Source organism: Pongo pygmaeus, chromosome 10 (assembly GCF_028885625.2).
Source record: "Pongo pygmaeus isolate AG05252 chromosome 10, NHGRI_mPonPyg2-v2.0_pri, whole genome shotgun sequence".
NCBI classification, from domain to species: Eukaryota; Metazoa; Chordata; class Mammalia; order Primates; family Hominidae; genus Pongo; species Pongo pygmaeus.
In genome coordinates, this window is record NC_072383.2 from 56,730,528 (window position 1) to 56,749,849 (window position 19,322).

Here is a 19,322-nt window from a genome sequence, read left to right on the forward strand (position 1 = left end):
TATATATGCCTGTCACGTAATTACATTTTTCAATGAATACTGTTTTAAAACAAATGTTTTAAATAGTTTTATGTGCTTAAGGAACAGATTTTATACTTAGTTTTTAACCAAACCTTGATGATCAAAGAAAATATTTTGGTAATTGTTCAAGAATAGCTTAGAAGTACCATTTATATACAAACTGCTCTTCCAGCAGAAAATCAATAAAAACAGAAAACAATTCTAGCAGCATCTCATTATAACCTGGAACAGTGCATGAAAGTCCACTTCTGCTATAGCCATTTTAGCTATAGACGTATGCAATAAACCACTTGCTTGTTGTAAGAAAAGGGACGGCAAAAGTGAAACTACTTGGATAAGCATAAGGCATTAGACCACGTAAACCATTATTATAATTAAAGAAACATGAATTGAGAAGTGATTTACGGTAGTTGTACTGTATTACACCAGATTATAACAACAAATCTTTTTTTGTTCGTAGATTTAGAAATAAATTAATGTACCTTAAATCTCTGTAGCTCCTTCTCGTTTACAATTGTGCTTTCATATGCACAATCTGATTTCAAACTGTATTACAACAATCCTGGGAGGTAGACAGAACGGTCATTTTTATTCATACTTTAATGGGCTAAATATAATTCCCATGCAGTTTGAGACGCGATAATGTGAACTAATTAAGCCTAAATTGTGCTAAAAATAATAAAAATTGTTACTGTATAAATGGGACTTGGCATCAAATTGACACATTTTATTAAATATGTGCAAAATATAACGAAGTAACTTCTATTTAAAAAATGGTACAAGGCAGGTATTATTTAAAATGCTTTAGTAACTCATTTTCCATAAAAAGAAATCTGGCATTATAAAAATACATAAAATAATCATGATTTATATCATTAATTTACGTAAGATACTTTTTTGCATAAAACAAAGTTAAAAAATAGTTTAAAAAGGTATTCTTATATGAGCATCATTCCCAGTATAAAAATTTTCATAACTTTTTGTAATTTTGGTTCATCTGTTATAAATAAAGCATTTTTATCCTTTTAAAATTCATAACTCCATTTAAAAAACATAAGATTCTCTCTCTTTTAAATAAAAGTTCACTTGAGGTAGTATGTTAAGCTTTTCCTTTGGTCTCATTCAGTCTATGTGTCCAAGTCATAAGACTGAAAATTTGGAGTCCTATAGTTTTCTAAAGTCTGTTTAAAGGTACAAATGTGATTTTCTTCCTGAAAATCTGTCCTTTCTTTCCCATCTTCCTCTGACCCAGAGTCCAAGTCTGGGGAAGAATGAGCTTTCGAATAAAAGGCTCTTGGCTGACAATCTGATGGCTGTCCAAAGCTTGAATAGGCATCTAGGTGAGGTCTCCTGAGAGCTTTTCCAAATGTACCTGAAAGAAAGAAACACCTTGAGCACATGGGTCCCTTTGCTAGCATGTGAATCAATAAAACCCATGGCAAATGAAGGAACATCTTACCCCATGAATATGAGTAAGTGTTTTCTACAAGTCCACATTATGGCACTCACATACATGTACATCTGTGTTACAGACAGATCACTTCTAGAATGGAGCAAAAGATATTTGCCTTCCCTCATATTTACATCCACTGAACAAATGCATCTATTCTTTATCATTTCTCATGACCTGCAGTAATGTTAATGGTCATGCAATAAAGTTCCCCAATGTAAGTTTCCCCATATCCTAGCTGAGAGCCCACCAATTTTGGTGACGGGTGTGTTGGATGGTAACATCCAAGTTAACTGAGGCTAAATATAGAAATTTTCCTTCAAAATAAACCTGTGTCCTGCCCTTTCTTCATTAATTGTGGCCAAATATTACTCAATTGAATCAAGTTCTTGCCTCAGTCATACAAAGCATATTATTTTAATTTTTTCCAAAAAAGGAATGTAAATAATTACACCGGGATAAAACATAACATTTCGTAGAAGTTGGGTAAAATATTTGAAAATTCTCCTTTTTTTAATTTTATTGTCAACATGGCAAGTTGTGGCTGATTTTCCCATCTCTCTGTTCAGTGAAAAGATGACCTCAGCTCTTCCATCCTATTATCCCCATGCATCAGACGAAAAAATTCACAACCTAATCTCAGTGCCAGCCAGTGTCTAACACCACCAACTTGGACCTTAAGACTGGTTTTCTTTGCCAAAGGTAATCCAGCTTGTCAGACTAGCAGTTGTTGCTAGGTAGGATGCTGTTTTCCACCCTTCGACTGCGGGTTCAGTTGGAAGCCACCAGACATACCAAACCACAATCATGCAGAGCACACAACTCCACCCCAAAGGCCGTGGGAGCCCAAAACCACTTTTTCCACATGGCTGACAAGCTGAGCTCCTAAGTCCTCCCCAAACCCTTGTCTTGGAGTAGATGCCACACACGGTGCTACTCAGAAAGCTCCTGAGGCTTAGTTATAGATTAAACACATCATCAAGTAAAATCACACCTCTGACTTTGCTTTTGGAGGCATTTACACTAACTAGTCGGATGTCATGGCAGCCTCATTCAAGAAACCATTTTTTACCAGTTTGACATTAAAGGCTCTCATTGCTCTCTCACACACAACTTGGAGTATGGATCCTCAGACGAGGTACCTGATAACTTAATAAACTTACCCATGAAAGAATTACTCGAGGCAACCGACGCTGGCTCTGGATTTGCACTAAAATCTAAAGCGGACTTGTTTAGACACAGATTTTTCATCCCGGGTCCTTCATTTTGAGAGTAACTAGTATTAAGTAGCTTCCTCACGTGTGAAGGCCATGCTACATTACTGAAGCTCCGTTCGCAGGATTCTTCTGAAGGATGAGAACATGGGTAGCACTCCTTTTTCTTTATGTAACTGGGCTCATAGTGGTCCATTAAAACTGTTCTTGGGTCAGGACTGCAACCTTTTTAATATGGGGGTAGTAACAGAAGGAGATTACAGTTAGCACATCTAGAAGTCTCTCTAAGAAACAGAACTGTACTCAAGCAAGAAAACCACCTACCTGTATGATACGTTTCAAAAGGATCTGAGCCATACACATTTCCCTTCAAATACATAGGGCCTGTGGATCCCAAAAACGGACAGAGGAACAGATCTGTGGCAGCTTCCACATCAGCTTCACTGCTATTGTCAATATGGCAGGTCCCTTTGAAACAAAAATCTTAGTCAATGATCCAATTATTCAAGTGCCATTCAACATTCTCCCCAGTTTTGGCATCTTCCATATTTACAGACGATAATTTGACTAGAACTTTTGTCACATAGACAAAAAAATTGCAAAAATTTACAGTAGGGTTTTAAGAAACTTATTAGAGGACTTGATTAGCCATTGTGCTAGGTGTGGCGGCCTTATTGCTCACTCAGTTTCTACGGGAAACTGATGTGTGCAGATCCTGCAGCCAAAGCAGCCATGCTCTAAACCGCATACCATCAGCACTGTCCCCTTCTTACAAAAGGTCCCAGATGACCAGAACCAGGATTGGCACTTGGCCAATGACCTCTTAATGCCCATCTCAAAGATAAGCTCGGCTAAACATATCATCTCATGAGTATTTGAACCAAACAACACAGAAATGATACGCCATTTACTGCTGGACACAGCAGGTGAAGAGTAAGTGACACCATCAGGGTTAGAGATGTCAAGATGACGCATGTTTCTGGGAAGCAGAAACTGGGCAGTCAGAGGTGGTGGGCTGAGAGAAAAGCAAATATGCAGAATGTGACACAGTAATGCTGGTGGCCCAGAGCTACTCTGGGAGCAGTCTCATCTCCAGCCCCAGCATCTAGGCAGCCTGGCATTATGATGCCCCAGTTCTGTCCCTTTAGGTTTTCCTTAAGTGTCTTTTCAGTTAACCCCATTATACTTTAATGAGCTTGGGTCTCCACTCTTTGCCTCTAAATGGGTCTAACCAGAATACTCACTTCTATGCTCAGATCCTGTAACTCTATGCTCTCTATTTCTGGCTTGCCAAGCGCTTTTAGTTTATCTCACCTCTGACGAAACTGTGAAATTGAAAACATATACTTCTCTCCCAACTACAATGTCTGGCACAGAGCGTATAATAAATACTTATGGGAAAAGTTGGTCATATATTTTAGAATAACATCGATGGCTTCCACTTGCTGAGCCCTTAATACGTGCCTAGCGCCATGTAGTTTTCCATCTTCATTTCATTTGCACAAGTACCTCACCAGAAAGTACTGCATGTGCCCCACAGTACATGCAGTAAGTCGTAGGTCTTGTACCAAACCTGTGCTCTTGTATTATGCTGTCTCCATTACTATTCTCAAAACTATGCAGCACTGAAAGCAAGGGTCAGAATTAGACTTCTCAAAGAAGCTGGGCACGGTGGCTCACGCCTGTAATCCCAGCACTTTGGGAGGCTGAGGCAGGCAGATCACCTGAGGTCAGGAGTTCAAGACAAGCCTGGCCAACATGGCAAAACACCGTCTCTACTAAAAATACAAAAACAAAAAAAAGCATTAGCCAGGTGTGGTGGCAAGTGGCTGTAGTCCCCAGTTACTTGGAAGGCTGAGGCAAGAGAATCATTTGAACCCAGCATGTGGAGGCTGCAGCGAGCCGAGACCACACCACTGCACTCCAGCCTGGGCGACAGAGCGAGACTTCGTCTCAAATAAATAAAAATAAATAAATAAAAAATAGACTTCTTAAAGAAATAATGTAAACTGTTTGACTTTTAAGCCCATTCATGTAACTAGTTAATATCATTTAAGGGCCAAAGAACATTTGTAACGTAAAGGATATACAAATATCCTTTACACATGGAATAATTACATTTTTCTAAACCTACTAGTCTCTTTTTGTTAGAAACAAAGATTTATTTTTTCCTAGTATTTAAGAGAAGGGTATAGAACTATACAATTTCAACCTTGCTAGTGATCTTGGGCCAGGTCCTACATGTCAGTGTCTTGTGAAAATGTCTTGTGAAAATGAATATCATATCTGAGCCTTCCACCATATGACTTCAAAACAATTACAGCCCACGTTCATTTTAAACACTTACCATTACTGTCATGTTGTGGTAAGAAAAATCCAGCACCTGAAGATGTGACAAACTGGTGGTGGCTTCCACTTTCTGAAGACACGTACCCATCCTGCCTGTCAGCTAACGTTCCCTGAGATGACAAATAACTAGGAATATCTGCTGGCAAGTTGGTCTCATCTGTAGTAAAACAGCAGCAATTTATTAACCAAGAATGATCGTTAATTGTCCCACAGGCATCCCGGGTGGATGGCATAGACTATTTTGGCTTCTGCATACATCAAATTAGGGGAGATCTACTCTGGCAAAACCATCTCGATTGTACAGTACTCTGGAACGGCAAATTAGGGCTTTGCTGCTCTGGGACTTATAAGCTGACTTTCTGTTTTATCACCCATTGGATGCACCTCCCAAATTTCAAAACAACAAATGTTTAAACAGATTTTTTAAAAGGCTGAAGGCCTAAGAATTTTCATGGGACAGTATCTAAGCTTTCGAATTACGCTTGATTATTGCCATATTCCCTGCTTAATATTACTAATCAATATCTGACTTTGCACATATTAATCAAGTCACAGCCCCTCTTCCACTAATAAAATCCAACCTAAGTACATTCACATACGCATACACAACAAGACATACAACTACTGCAGAGAGTAAACCTTATCATTAAAGGGCTGTTCCTGGTTCTCCATCACTATCTTATGAAGGAGTTAGAAATATTTTAGTCAGTGACTTGGATTTTATCTCACAGCCACAGGGTATCCTGATGTCATTTTAACAAAAGGTATTAATCTTTAAACATCAGCTTTATTTGGGGCTGGAGTTTTTTAGCAAATCATATTTCTGCAGCTTGAAACAAATGAGTCACCCTTCTGGGATGAATTCAGACTGCAAGACACACATTCTAGAAGTATTTGCAGAACCACAAATACACATGACTCCCGTGACCTGTGCCAAGCTTCTGTTTACACACCTGTGTTGGTAATGCTGCAATCTTCATTCCTCCGCCTTGTGTGGTATATGATGACCACCCACACGAGTGACGTGCCCACCACACAGCAAACCACGGCTATGATCACGACACCCACAGTGGCCCATCCGTCATCGTCTAACGATGGGGCGGTCATCTGAGGGGAGTCGCAGGTTGGAGTGGGGATCACACTGAGGCGCACGTTTCCTCTCTCAGTGCCAAGGGTATTAGACATCTCACATGTGTATTTCCCAGCATCACTGACATCTGAGTCCACAATAATCAGAAGCTGATTGCCTGCTGCAAAAAAGTGCCTCTCGGTTACCACTAAAGGGCTATCATCTTTGGTCCAGTTCAGTCTAGGGGGAGGGCTTCCTCCAGCAATGCATTGTAGGACGGCCGTTTCTCCCTTGGTTACAGTTCGGTCCAACAGTGGCCGCAAAAATGATGGTGTTTCTGAAATAACAAGTTATGCTTTTAATTTCCCAAATAAAATTTAGTTTCCATATCATAAAATGTAGCATTTAAACTTATTCAAACTGTAGCCTAAAATTTTATTCTCCCACAACTTACTGGACATGCTTTTTTAAGAGCCTAAACATATACAACATTCAGTATTTCACTATTCTGCTGTCATTTACTCATAACACCAGTTAAGGATAATATCTACTATTTTTAAAATCTCAACTTCCCTCATTTTTGCAAAAGTCGGGAAGCTGGTAGTAGGGGGGAGAGTGGGAAACAAAAGCTTTTTAAAAATAGAAAGTATAAAAATAATTTCAAGCACAAGGGTATGTTGATAAATAAAAAAAATCAGAATGTTTAAGTTTTTTAAGTGAAACTTTTTAGGGCCGGATGCCTAGGCCTATATTAAAACTCTGACAATAATTTACTTTTATTATTTAGTATCTTAATAGGTTACTTTAATTAGCTCTTTCAAAGATACGTGAACAATAATTGTGTTTACATTTTTAAAAAGCATTTGTTTAGGTAAAAGATGAAAAAAAAACTCTGACTTCCGGAGAGGTATGGTAGGCAGAGAAAAGACAGTAAGGCCTTACCAATTTGTTCCTACATTTTTTTTTAATGTTCTTTATGGTGTTAAGACTACTGAAATAGACAGCACAGTGGGGAAATTAGAGGAGGGTGATTCCCCCATAAAAGGGAAAGCATCCCAACTTTTCCTCGGCCCCTCTCTTCAGGATGGAGGGGGCAGAGATTCACCTCAGTGGCCAGACTTGAGGATGGCATGCAATCCCTGACTTCAAAGTGTTCGAGAGGCCATTTGCATTAATACTTCCCAGGAAAAGGCAACGCCCCATACATCTTCATCTCTTACTCTCACAACTTCTGGTACTTAGGGACCTTGGATGAGCTAGTATCTTCAAGACTGATTTATACTACAGAATCTTAACAAATTCACCCACCTAGGACAGTCAGAGTTGCATTTGCAGAAATACTTCCTGCACTGTTCTGAGCTGTGCAGCTGTATACCCCAATGTCCTCTATCTTCACATCCACAATAAAGAACACGTCATCCTCGGGCATCACATGCATGCGTCTCTCCCGTGCAGCTGGGAAGTCTGTGCCCCCATCCTTCTGCCAGGCTATCTGGGGGGCTGGGTGCCCCACAGCAGCACACTCCAAGCGTGCCATGGCCCCAGCTCGGATGGTGAGGTCCATAGGGGTCTTGGTGAATGAGGGAAGCACTGAAATCAGAGAAACAATATAGGCATCAGCACAATGGAGTCTTACAGGTTCACTTGCATTCCTTTTTATTATTTTTTTGTTTGTTTGATACTTACAGATTGTCCCTGACATAGATTGGGCACCAGTTAATTCCAATTTCAAGTCAAGGAAATTAAAGTTGAGATAGAAAGATTAAAAGGCTTGCTCAAGGTTACAGATACAGAAACAATGAAGTCAGGATAAAACAGAGGTCATCTGATTCTCAGAATGAAGGTCTTCCTGCTATTTTCTGCCACTTTTTAGTTTCCTCAATAATGAACTGTGAGATTTTGGGCATATCAATTAATCTCTTTGTACCCTGACCACTCCCTTCATCTATTTTTTTTAAAGTCTCTCCTGGTAGCTCTAACATTCTGTGACTTTTAAGATGTATGTTTTGCCCTACAATTTAAACTCAAAACTGTTCTATGTGCCAGGCCACAGCCATCATTTGCTGAGTGAATGCATTAAAGAATCGTATTCAAAATCTTCTACCATGGCAGATACAGACAGTTAAATGATAAACTGGCAAGGATCCTACTGTAAAACTATATACCTACCACACAAAGCAAACAAGAATAGACTTCTTGTTTGCTTTAACAGTGGCTAACAGTGCATTTACTGAGCACTACCTTGTAGCCATTTTGCTACATCCTTTACACATATTATTTCACTAAATAAGCATAATGCCTCTAGGGGGCAGGTCTTATTATCCCTAATTGAAAGATGTGGAACTGGAGGCAGAGACATGAAGTAACCTGCTGAAAATCACGCGGGAGTGGCAGGATCACACAGATCTCTGAATTAAAGGCAGTGCGCATCCAGCATGATGCTTTGCAGCCTTCCAGATCAGTATACCACACTGTAAACTCTCAAAGAGGAAAACATGGCTGGGCATGGTGGCTCACACCTGTAATCCCAGCCAGCACTTTGTGAGGCTGAGGTGGGCAGATCACAAGGTCAGGCATTCGAGACCAGCCTGACCAACATAGTGAAACTCCGTCTCTACTAAAAATACAAAAAAATTGGCCGGGCATGGTGGCACACGGCTGTAATCCCAGCTACTCAGGAGGCTGAGGCAGGAGAATTGCTTGAATCTGGGAGGTGAAGGTTGCAGTGAGCCGAGATTGCAACCAGGATGTCATCCAGCCTGGGTGACAGTGCAAGATTCCGTCTCAAAGAAAAAGAAAAAAAAAGAGCAAAACATGTCTGGTTCATCTCTGTGTTACTCACCACACTGAGTACGGTGTCGTCTTCAACATAATTGCAGGTTTAGATACAAATAACCAAGAATCTTAATTTTGTGGAATGAAAGGTAGGGAAAGGAAGAGTCAGGTGGGGAACTGTGAGAAGAAAAGACAGGGTTTAAGATTAAGAGAGAAAAACAGGTGCTTTCTATTTCTAAAAGGTATCTTTAAATGCTAAAGGAAAAGTCAGATCACATACTATTTACTGTAAGCTTGGCTTTGACAGAGTAGGATGAACCAAAGTGATTGGAGATGACACACTGATATTTCCCCTCACTGGCAAATTCCACCTCGCGCAGCCGAAGGATGGTGGTATACTCCATCACCTCGCCACCTTGGGCCCGGAGGTGTGCATAATTTTCCATTTCGGCATCATGCAGTAGCTCATTGTCTTTTTTCCAAGCAAAAGTCATTGGGGAATCACTGCTGCTGGCAGCTGAGCAGATGAAACTCAAATTGGAACCTTTTATTGCCGACTGTGTTTCTGGCTGAACCGTGATCTGGGGTTTGGGAAAATCATCTGTTCAAAATGGAGAGGAGGAGACAAAACAATGTTAAAGCTCAAGAGTCCAAATACTACTGAAATTTGAACACCAAGAAATGCAAAAACAGCGGCTTAGGTTTTACCCTTTGTGTATGTTTTCCAGATAGACTAGCAGTCCCCGTGTTGAAATGATACACTGGGAGTGTTTATAAAGTAACTCATTTATCTCGAATACAGATGGAGATCTATTTATCAATCACTATTACCTGAGAAAAGACTGTTATTTTGGAGCTATCAGAAAACCCACACTTTATTCCTGATCCCTTATGCTTTCTATAAGTAGAAGAAGAAAGCAGTCTAAAAACTTCCAGGCTCAGGGATCATTTTTGAATGCTACTACTATCAGCAACTGCAATTGTTCCCATGTTCTCCCCAGATAAGGAGCAGCAAAATTAAGAAATCAAACATCAATCATGATTAATCAACAAAGACAGCCATTAACACTCCATTTACCAAAACAGAACCACTATTAAAAAACAGTAATTTAGGTAGAGGCAAAAAAAAAAAAAAAAAAAACAGCTGAGAGCAAAACAAAAAGCATCTGTAAAACAAACTGTAAGACACTGGCTTCGGCCTGGAGCTTTGAGAGGCCAATCATGCTGCTGTGCTACCCTGTCAAAGCTACATTATAATTAGAGCTAAGCAACTCTTTCATTCTAAACAGTTATTTTTAGCTCTCTGTTACTTTTTGGAAAAGTTACCTTTTTGAACTTCAGTTTCTCAGAGATGATCTAAACCCAGAAGGAAACATCTGAGATCTACCAAAGTGTACCATTTGGGTGCTACTACTATTTGAAAAAACAACTTTTTGTGTGTATTGAATGGGTTATGGGGGATGCTTTGATAACTCCAGTGCTGCTATTTTTCAATGTCTGCATATTGTAATCGAGGTGGTTTCTTTTCTGTATTATTCTGAAATTCTCATCTAATTGTAATCTAGGTGGTTTCTTTTCTGTATTATTCTGAAATTCTCATCTAATTGTAATCTAGGTGGTTTCTTTTCTGTATTATTCTGAAATTCTCATCTAATAAATCGATGTTCAGATTCACAAGGAAGTGAAAAGAACTATGGATACTATACATGTGTTTCAACGTAATACGGGGATCAGATCTTGGGACTAAAAAACTATGAAATAAGGACCATGGGAAAGGAGAAGTTCAGGCCCTTACAGATGAATGCCAAAAGCTTATTCAGTTCCAAAAGCTACATCAGAGGTTTTATTTCCAGAAACTACTGGCACTGCTTAATGCTGCAACCTAAAAATATATATCGTGGACAAAGCAGTTTTAAGTAAATTTTTAAATGCCAAGGCAAAAGAAGGTTCTTAATATTTTAACACCCATGCTTAAATAAAAGCAAATTCTGATTTACTGTTTTATAAAACATATTTATTTTTACAGAGGTCTCCATGGCAGCTAATAGTAAATAGCAGCATCATGTAATAGATAGAAAGTTGCAACAGAGATGAAAACTTTTCTTTTAAATCCAGATCTGCTACTAACTAGCTATGTAAAGTTCAGGTAACTAGATTTCTAATGCTGAGATTCTTGGATGCTGAAACAATGGACCTTAAAATTATTTATAATAAAATCACATTTCCTATTACTTGTAAATGTTTTACCTGCCAATAGTTAATTTTTTAGCACCCCATAAATCATTAATAATTTTCTCTTTCATGTAAACCTCCCAACAAGCCTCAGAGTTGGGAAGAGAAGAAAGGAGAGTCCCCATTTCATGGATGCAGAGACTAACGTTTAGGGAATTTAAGTTAAGTAGAAGGGCTGGGATTATCCTTCCATTCTCCCAAGATCCAATTTCATTCTCTTTCCACCACACCATCCTGATGCCAAAACAAAGATGAAGCAACTTTAGAAAACTCTCTTTCCCATCTGTGAAATTAAAATAATCAGCAAACTACAGACCCATTTTCCTCTACCTCAGCAGAAATGAAAGCTTTATAAAGAGATCATAAATCTATTCAAAACCATTATTTGGATAAATGGGAGGGGGAAAAAAGAAGAATAAATAAAAGGCAAGGGCAATACTTATACTCACCACACACAAAGCCATCTGGGCTAACAGCAAAAATGCTTCTTCCTTTTAGCAGCTGAGGATGGGCACAACTGGCATTTACAAAGCTCTGAAAGTTGTTTTCCGCCACCCACTGTGGGAGCCATTTTAGTTGGCAATCGCACAAAAGGCTTGATGTATTTAAATGCCTGAGGAGAGTAATTACATTCAATTTGTTCTGTATGAAATGCAGATTTCTACAAGTAAACTAAACCCAAGTAAATATTAACAAAGCAATGAATTTGGAAACTGAATACACACATCCCATGGAATAAGTATCCTTACAGTCCATTTTAAAATACAAGAAATGTATCTAGCATGATTTTCTGTTGTTCTTACTGTCCTACTGAGACAGAAGTGTTGATTTATCAAAAGTTCCTTACAACTGAAAAAATTACTACTATATTGGGTGACTGTACTATATTTGGTCCCACAAAGTTGCGAATTTAAAATAGAAAGAAAAACTCATTTCAACAAAAAGAACAAATAAACTCCTTTTCTGTTGCCTAGTATAAAAATTAAGTATGTTAAGAATGTGCCAGGCACTTTTTATAGATACATAATCTAGGGTGACACACCATATGACAGTTTTCCCCTCTATACTTTCAGACTCCTAGAAGGAAAAGAAAAGCTTACAATTGTTGCAGTTTCTTCATTTGTGAAAATGCATTGCCTTGTAAAGACATGATTGCGTTGTCACTCAGGTCTCTGAAAAATCACCAAATCAAATGCATCAGAGCAAACTACCATCATTTCGTGCTTTTGGACAAAGTTTGGGCCCACATTGTCCACCCCATCTGCCAAACAAATACTCCCTCTATGTGTTAAAATACATGACTGGGGCAACCCCAGAAGAATCTACTGCAAAGCTTGTGCTGAAGACTCAGGGCATTTGTATCACAGATAGGTTTTGTTTTAGTGAAAAAGATTCACTTTCTGTCATCACTTAAAGATTATTTGACTCATTAGGGCCCATGCTGTTCTATTATTTCATTCTATTACTCTTTATTCAAATTAGCAACTATTAGAAACTTCTAAATATACAAATAAAATTTCTCATAATTATGCTTTTATAAAACATTTACACAGTATTTTTGAAGATATGCACTCAGCTAAGTGATTTACATGTGTTACTGCATTCTTACAACCCAAAATATGATGGCATTACTACTTAGCTCAGCACGAAAGGGGAAGGGAAGGGAAGGGTTGAAACAATTATTTTCAATTCCAAAACCTGTGCTTTTAACCATTAACCTAATTCTGTCACCCACAGCTCACTAACATAAATGCAGTAAGATGTTCAGACAAGATATACTTGTTAGAACAAATACTTCAGGCAGGAAATTCATAAAATGAGCACACATTCTGGGTTAATTCTCTTTATACAGAGACTTATAAGCACTCTGCATTAAAGTATTCACCACAATGATTACCACTCTGTTTTTCTTTACAGGGGTCAGAGTATACAAAGGGAATACTGAGTGAGATAAGGGGAAGAGAAGACAAAGAAAGAAGGGACCAGACATGGCTAGACGAAGAGGCTGGGGCAATCAAGGAAGATTTAAGAAAACTGAAGCAGAGATTAATACTCCACTGATCCACTAATTCCACTTTCCCAGAAATGGAATGGGCCAAATGACAAACCCTTTTGGCTAGTTTTCTTTTCAAAATAATTGGTTTCAATAAATACTGCAATGTTGGTCTGCCCTTCCAAAACTCAGCTTTGCAGAATCATTCTACTATGATTTGAACTGCCACACTCACTGTCAGGACGGCTCACGATCCAAGTCTCCCTCAGACGAACTGGTGCAGTCAGAAGGTGACAACACAGTGGTTTACAGATAACAGCTAAATCTTCACTCTCAATACACAGCACACATAGGAGAACCCAGTATGTATTTTAAATGGAAACTTCTTTTGTCCTGGTTAATACATATTAAAACTTCTGGCTATAAGCATTCCTTAACAGTCAGAGTAGATATTATACATTACTTTGTACTTTTACTGTACAAGCGTAAAACATACACCCACGGTCATAAGCAGCTGGTTGGTTCCCTTAGTTAAAACATGCAAGTTTTGATTCCTATCAATGTTAGCTAGCTTTCCTTTCTTAGTGGCTGAAAATTCCTGAGCCCCTAAATGACATTTCAGAAATGTGTGCCAGGAGTTACTAGGAGTTACTGGGAGTAGCGGCAGAGATTGTACAGGCAAGAGCTAGTGTGATGCAGGGACACTGTGAAAGTCGGGGCAGCTCTGGGTTGCGTCCTGCTTCTGACAGCTACTAACTGATGGGTCAAGAAGAAACAAAAGAAAACAACAAAAAAGAGAACAATGGTAAGGGGGGGTTGTATGTTTCATAATTAAACAACAATAAGAGACCAACAATTCTCAAAGTAGTGCTAAAACTCTCCTATGTCACTCTTAAGGATTGTGGAACATTGTCTCTGTTCTTTAAAAGCCAAGTCATCTCCTTTAACTGTCCAGTGGAGTCAATAAACTCTTAGAAACTCCGCTTAACAATAAAGATAATAATAGCTATTGAATTGTATTCTGATTAAGAATTAAATGAGAATATATGCGAATATGTGGTACAATGCCTGACATATAGTGGATGAACTACATCTAGTAGTTTGTTGGTTTTTTTAATTAAATAATCACTGTTTGAGAAAAACAATTAAAAACCCATTAACGAGATACAGCTTTTGTCCTTAAATACAAAGGAAAGCATATACCTGTATACTTCTATACAGGTAGGTAGGTAAGTAGGTAGACAGAGAAAAAGACAGAAAGATAGGGAGATGTTTAAATATATTTTATGGAACCGGAAGGAGCCAACAAAATTACATTCCAGTTTGTTTTATCTTTCATGACACATAAGTAAAAGCCATCTTAGAGATTCTCTTTAGGGTAACTAAATTCTAGCTACTCACAGATGCTCCAATGCATCCAAACCAGTGAAGGCTTTTTTAGTAATAGATCGGATCCGATTTCCTTGGAGTATCCTGGGGAAAAAAATTACATTGGAACACTTAATTTAAAAAGCCATTTTGGGGTGGAACTCTCATAAACAGAACTGCTTTTTAAATTATGTGTGAGCAATTCCTCATTTTCTTCAACTAAACAATATATCCTGTAAAAATGTGTCCATGTCATCTATTTCAATAATGTAGTTGAACATGGTTTTCAAAGCATTCAAACAAAGAGCCCAACAAAAATAGGTATTCAAAAGTCACTCTGCTGATTAAGTTAAATCATTGTTTTTCAGAGTCCTTTTAGGAATAGGTAGAGACTTTATTTCAAGTAAAGTGTCTCAGAACACTAACAAAGCAGATAATAGTGAACGTTTTCTCCTTCCTCTCCTTCTCTGTGGATACCTTCCATCCACAGGAGTTTGGGACTATAGGGAGCTGAATTTGAATACTGCTGGCTTAAAACATGTAATTTGACCATCTGCAAGACCATTTTATGGCTAATTGTAAGATGTTTTCATCCTGTTTTGCTTGTAACCTACCACAGCATTATCAGTGGCTACTAAATTACTTCATTAAAAAAATTCCTACGAGGACAGCACAAAATTGAGGATTTCAAAATGTGGAAATTTGCATGCACTAACTTTTACGCAATGATAATTCCAAAAGTCTAAGCCCTCAACATAGATGAAAATTATTATGAGGATATTAAAGTAAATTACACACACTAAAGTGCTGAATAAAACACTTTCAACTAAGGAAGAAAAAGTTAATAATATACATCTCATGCAACAGCAGGCATTTGGGGAGAGGATCAAGGGTGGTAACCAGATTAAGCACCGATTTCTCATCTCTTCATGATGTCAACTTGTATAGCTGACTTCAGTGAAGACAAAATTTTTAAATCAAAGAGTGAGCTAAATTATGAGGCAATTCATACTCACAGCCGCCTCAGTTTGTCAAGCCCAGAGAAAGCACCATTCATGTCTTCAATAGTCCAGGAAATTTCATTGTTCTTCAGATCCCTAATTTTAAAAGAAGCAGTCCCTTTAGAGTGATAAGCTCAGAAAGCCTAATATCACCACCCAGGTGGCATATCATTTGTAAAAAATTTCTCATAATTCCCCACATTATCTCCACCTCTTTCAAAATAATAGAAAACTCTTTTTCTCCAACTTACTTCTTACACCCTGCCTGACTCCCTCAACAACGTTTTAAGTTTTTCCCTAAAATCAGAAAAAACTGACACTGGCCCTATTAATTCCTCTATCAAAATGACTACATTCTGAATGATCCAAACAGTCTGAAAAATACATTAAACTTTAAAACCACTGTTCCAACCACACATGCAGAAGTTCGCCAAAGCATACAGTATGTCTTTCAATTATGTAATGCTTCAAATAGCGAACAGAGCAAAAGTTTCTGACAGAGCAAAAATCAAAAGCCCATTGCACAACCTTAAATTACCATTTGAGAAATTTTTCAAAGGTTAATTAATTCAACTCCCTTTTCTTTCTCTTAGGACAGAGATCAGGTTGAGGATATAACTGGAATGATAAACAGTATCTTCCTTGCCCTTTGTAGACCTTTTTGCTCTAAGTAATTTTTAACCTGTATTTTACAAAGAAAACTTAGTAGACTTAAAATTGTTTCCCTCTTAAGCAGTTACCAATTTCCTGGAGATCCTGAGAAGGTTCACTGTAATCACCAAAACAAACTGATCACTGTCCTTTTGAATCCCTTTACGAAACACATATGGATGAAATGGATCCATTTTAATCAAACTGATCTGGGAAAGATTAAGACACTACTTCTGAGGCTGTATGCATTTCCTTGACAACAAAGGAAATCTGCTAGGAGAAAAGTGGGCACATTTAGGAACCAATTAGGTTCGTGTACTGACAGCAAAACGTGTAACTTACAAAGTCTTTAAACTGGAAAGCCCCCGGAAGGCACAATCAGCAATGTAGCTGACTCTGTTGTTCCCAATGTGCAGTGTATTTAGTAAGCTTAGGCCAAGGAAGCTTGAATCATCTAACCTTGATAAGTGATTGAAAGTTAGGTCCCTGTAAAGAAAAAAGAGAAAAACAATAGCTTTTATTTTTCAATTCAACACAATGATTCGTTTTCCAAAAGACAGGTACTGTTATGAGCTACGCTAATCCTTATTTTTAAATTCTGCCTTAATAATACCCAAGTAAATACTTCTAATATCAGTGATTAAAAAAATACATTCTCTTTACTTGAAAATAACCATCATTGCTTTTGCCAACGTGCCATAGAACTGCAACAGTAGAATTGGCTTCAACTTATCACAACAAAAATAAGACTAGGTTGCATGTGAAAAAAGCTGTCACCTTGGAAACTTTGTTATGAAAATTTCACAGATCAGCGGTAAGAAGCTCATGCCCTGGCATGATCCCTGCTCTCAAACCTGAGGAGAATAAAAGGCAACTCACAGCTCACTGAGCTTCTGGCAGAACTCCCAGGCATCAGGGCTGATCCTGTTGATGGCATTTTGGCTGAGATGAAGTTCCTGCAGCATCAGCAAGCCGTAAAGCCAGCCTTTGGTAATCTCTGTTAGGTTGTTATGGTCCAGCTGCCTACATTTACAGTAAGAATCAAAAGCGGGATCAAAACTTCATTATCTAGTCTCTTCAAAGGGGACATATGATTACAACCTATTACATATTCCTATTGTTATTAGATGTTTAGCTTTTGTTATATGAAGACATCAGCAAAAAAATACTACATAGTCTATACTATACTAAATTTAGGTACTTATAAATTATTGATCACATTACCTGACTCAAAACTGAATACTGAATTATAAATAAGATTGTGGATGATGAGATGTTAACATAGGATTTCACATAAGACCTACTGAATGTACACTGAGCATTCTATGATCATACTACCTCAGTAGGAACTGTGATAACCCACACTTACAAAATTTCCATGTTGCTCAGCCCCCAAAAAGCTCCATCCATAAGTTTCGTTACTCCATTTCTTTGCATTTTCAGAGACTTCAGAGCACCAAGCCCTTGGAATGTGAGTCCATCTACATTTTTAATCTTGTTTCGGTTCAATTCGCTGCATTGAGTATTACAAGAGTTAGCTTATATGACAATTAAATTCTGGAGGTAGTAATAAAATGTATCATCACTACAATACAGTTCAACCAGTCAGTGTTCAATTACATAGAGTGTTTTCAGTTTCTAAACATTTTTATTGCAAAGAATTTCAATTTGTTAAGCAGGCAGTGAATTTCCTACTGAAATGTGTCATGTGTTTTTGGAATAATAAAATACTGAAACTAGACTGCACTTTAATTTCTAAAGTCTTGTCCACTCAGTATAGACACAAACAAATTAAGATTTGTTTTTAAACAATCCAGAAGGAGATTATTAAGTACACTAAAACATGAGGTCTATCAAGGAGCTGGGCCTCAAGTTTATCCTGTACAATCTGTTTACAAGTTGGTAACTATCTTTCACCCTTCTTTTTAGGTTTACTGCTTTCTCTTTAAGGCAGTAGTTCTCAGCCTTGGTTGCACACTGGACGCAACCTGGGAGTTTTAAAAATTTCTGAAGCCTGGATCTTACCCTTAGAGGTCCTAATATAATTGGTCTAAGGTGTGGCCTGGGCAGTGAGATTTTTAAAAGCTCCCCAAGTGTTTGTCATGTGTAGCCAAAGTTGCCCTATTGCAGGAGTCTGTTCACAGATCGCTCTACCATTATTAACAATTGCTCTACCATTATTAACGAGACAGATCTTTACAGCCACTTAAGCTATCAGAGCCTCCTGGAGTTGCCGGTATTATTCTCATAAATCACAGCTGTTGAGACCTCGGATTTTTTCAGTGCCACAATGGCACTTTTGTACCAGCGTTGTTCAACAATTACACTGTTCACTCTTTCAGTAACAATCTAACGTGTCTTGTCAAGCAGCAGCTGGCACAAGATGACGAGATGATGTTTAAGGCTCTTTCAAATTTGGAGATTCTACAGCTCCAACTCTCAAAGGAAAGGCAGCTACATCCTTGTTCCTAAACTCCTTTTTGCCACATTGTAGATTTTAAGGAAAAGACACCAAGGGTTTGGAGGAGGTGAGAAACAGTATCTAAGAGGACATTTTACTTACAGGTGTTGCAGTTGGGGCAGTTTAAACATCTTGGGTGGGATAGCTGAGATTCGGTTCCTGTTCAGCTTTAACACAAGGAGTGTGTTGGCCAAATTGTCAAAATACCCAGGTTCCATTGATGTGACTCGGTTGCTGTTGAGATACCTGTTGAAAGTTTAAAGATGAGCTTCTCCTTCTGATTTATTTGCAAGTTAAAGTGCAGGCCATCTCTGTATTAGAAGGAGTCTCCAGAGAACCTAACTGTCAATGGAAACTTAAAATAACTACTTTTTAGGTCCTCAAGGACAGATGTTAAGATTCACACATATTGCTGGGAAAAGAGTGATTAAAATATGTGATGGATGCAAAATTTTTTTTATAAATATCCACTTTTTATGACATTCATTTATTAATAAAACAAAGCAATGGTCTGATTTTGATTGTTTTTTTAAAAATGAGCACTTTTCACACCATCTAGGTTTTCTAATAAAAAATATGTAATTTTTTGTAATCTAAAAGTGTAAGAATAAACTGAAGATTGTGGTCGTTCGAGCTTACAGCAAATTTCAAGTCAATAAACTATACTTTCAATCCATCAGTAGTAAAGTAGACAAAGTTTGTTATATCTTATTTTTTCATTGTAATATTTTCATTACA

At 38.0% G+C, this 19,322-nt stretch overlaps 1 protein-coding gene across 5 annotated transcripts in view; it reads right to left on the minus strand.

The window, feature by feature from the left end:
- Positions 1–733: 733 nt before the first annotated feature.
- LRIG3 (leucine rich repeats and immunoglobulin like domains 3) overlaps positions 734–19,322 on the minus strand; it is a 46,229-nt gene continuing 27,640 nt past the window's right edge. For all 5 annotated transcript variants that reach the window (XM_054444342.2, XM_063672850.1, XM_063672849.1 and 2 more), the window contains 15 exons: positions 18,687–18,830; positions 17,493–17,636; positions 17,003–17,146; positions 16,466–16,609; positions 15,488–15,568; positions 14,505–14,576; positions 12,211–12,282; positions 11,560–11,723; positions 9,159–9,479; positions 7,412–7,693; positions 5,988–6,440; positions 5,033–5,191; positions 3,010–3,153; positions 2,635–2,910; positions 734–1,393 (listed from right to left, as the gene is read on the minus strand). In XM_054444342.2, the coding sequence (XP_054300317.1) occupies positions 1,149–1,393; positions 2,635–2,910; positions 3,010–3,153; positions 5,033–5,191; positions 5,988–6,440; positions 7,412–7,693; positions 9,159–9,479; positions 11,560–11,723; positions 12,211–12,282; positions 14,505–14,576; positions 15,488–15,568; positions 16,466–16,609; positions 17,003–17,146; positions 17,493–17,636; positions 18,687–18,830 (2,845 nt within the window). In that variant the 3' untranslated portion in view covers positions 734–1,148. The remainder of the gene's footprint in view (positions 1,394–2,634; positions 2,911–3,009; positions 3,154–5,032; positions 5,192–5,987; positions 6,441–7,411; positions 7,694–9,158; positions 9,480–11,559; positions 11,724–12,210; positions 12,283–14,504; positions 14,577–15,487; positions 15,569–16,465; positions 16,610–17,002; positions 17,147–17,492; positions 17,637–18,686; positions 18,831–19,322) is intronic.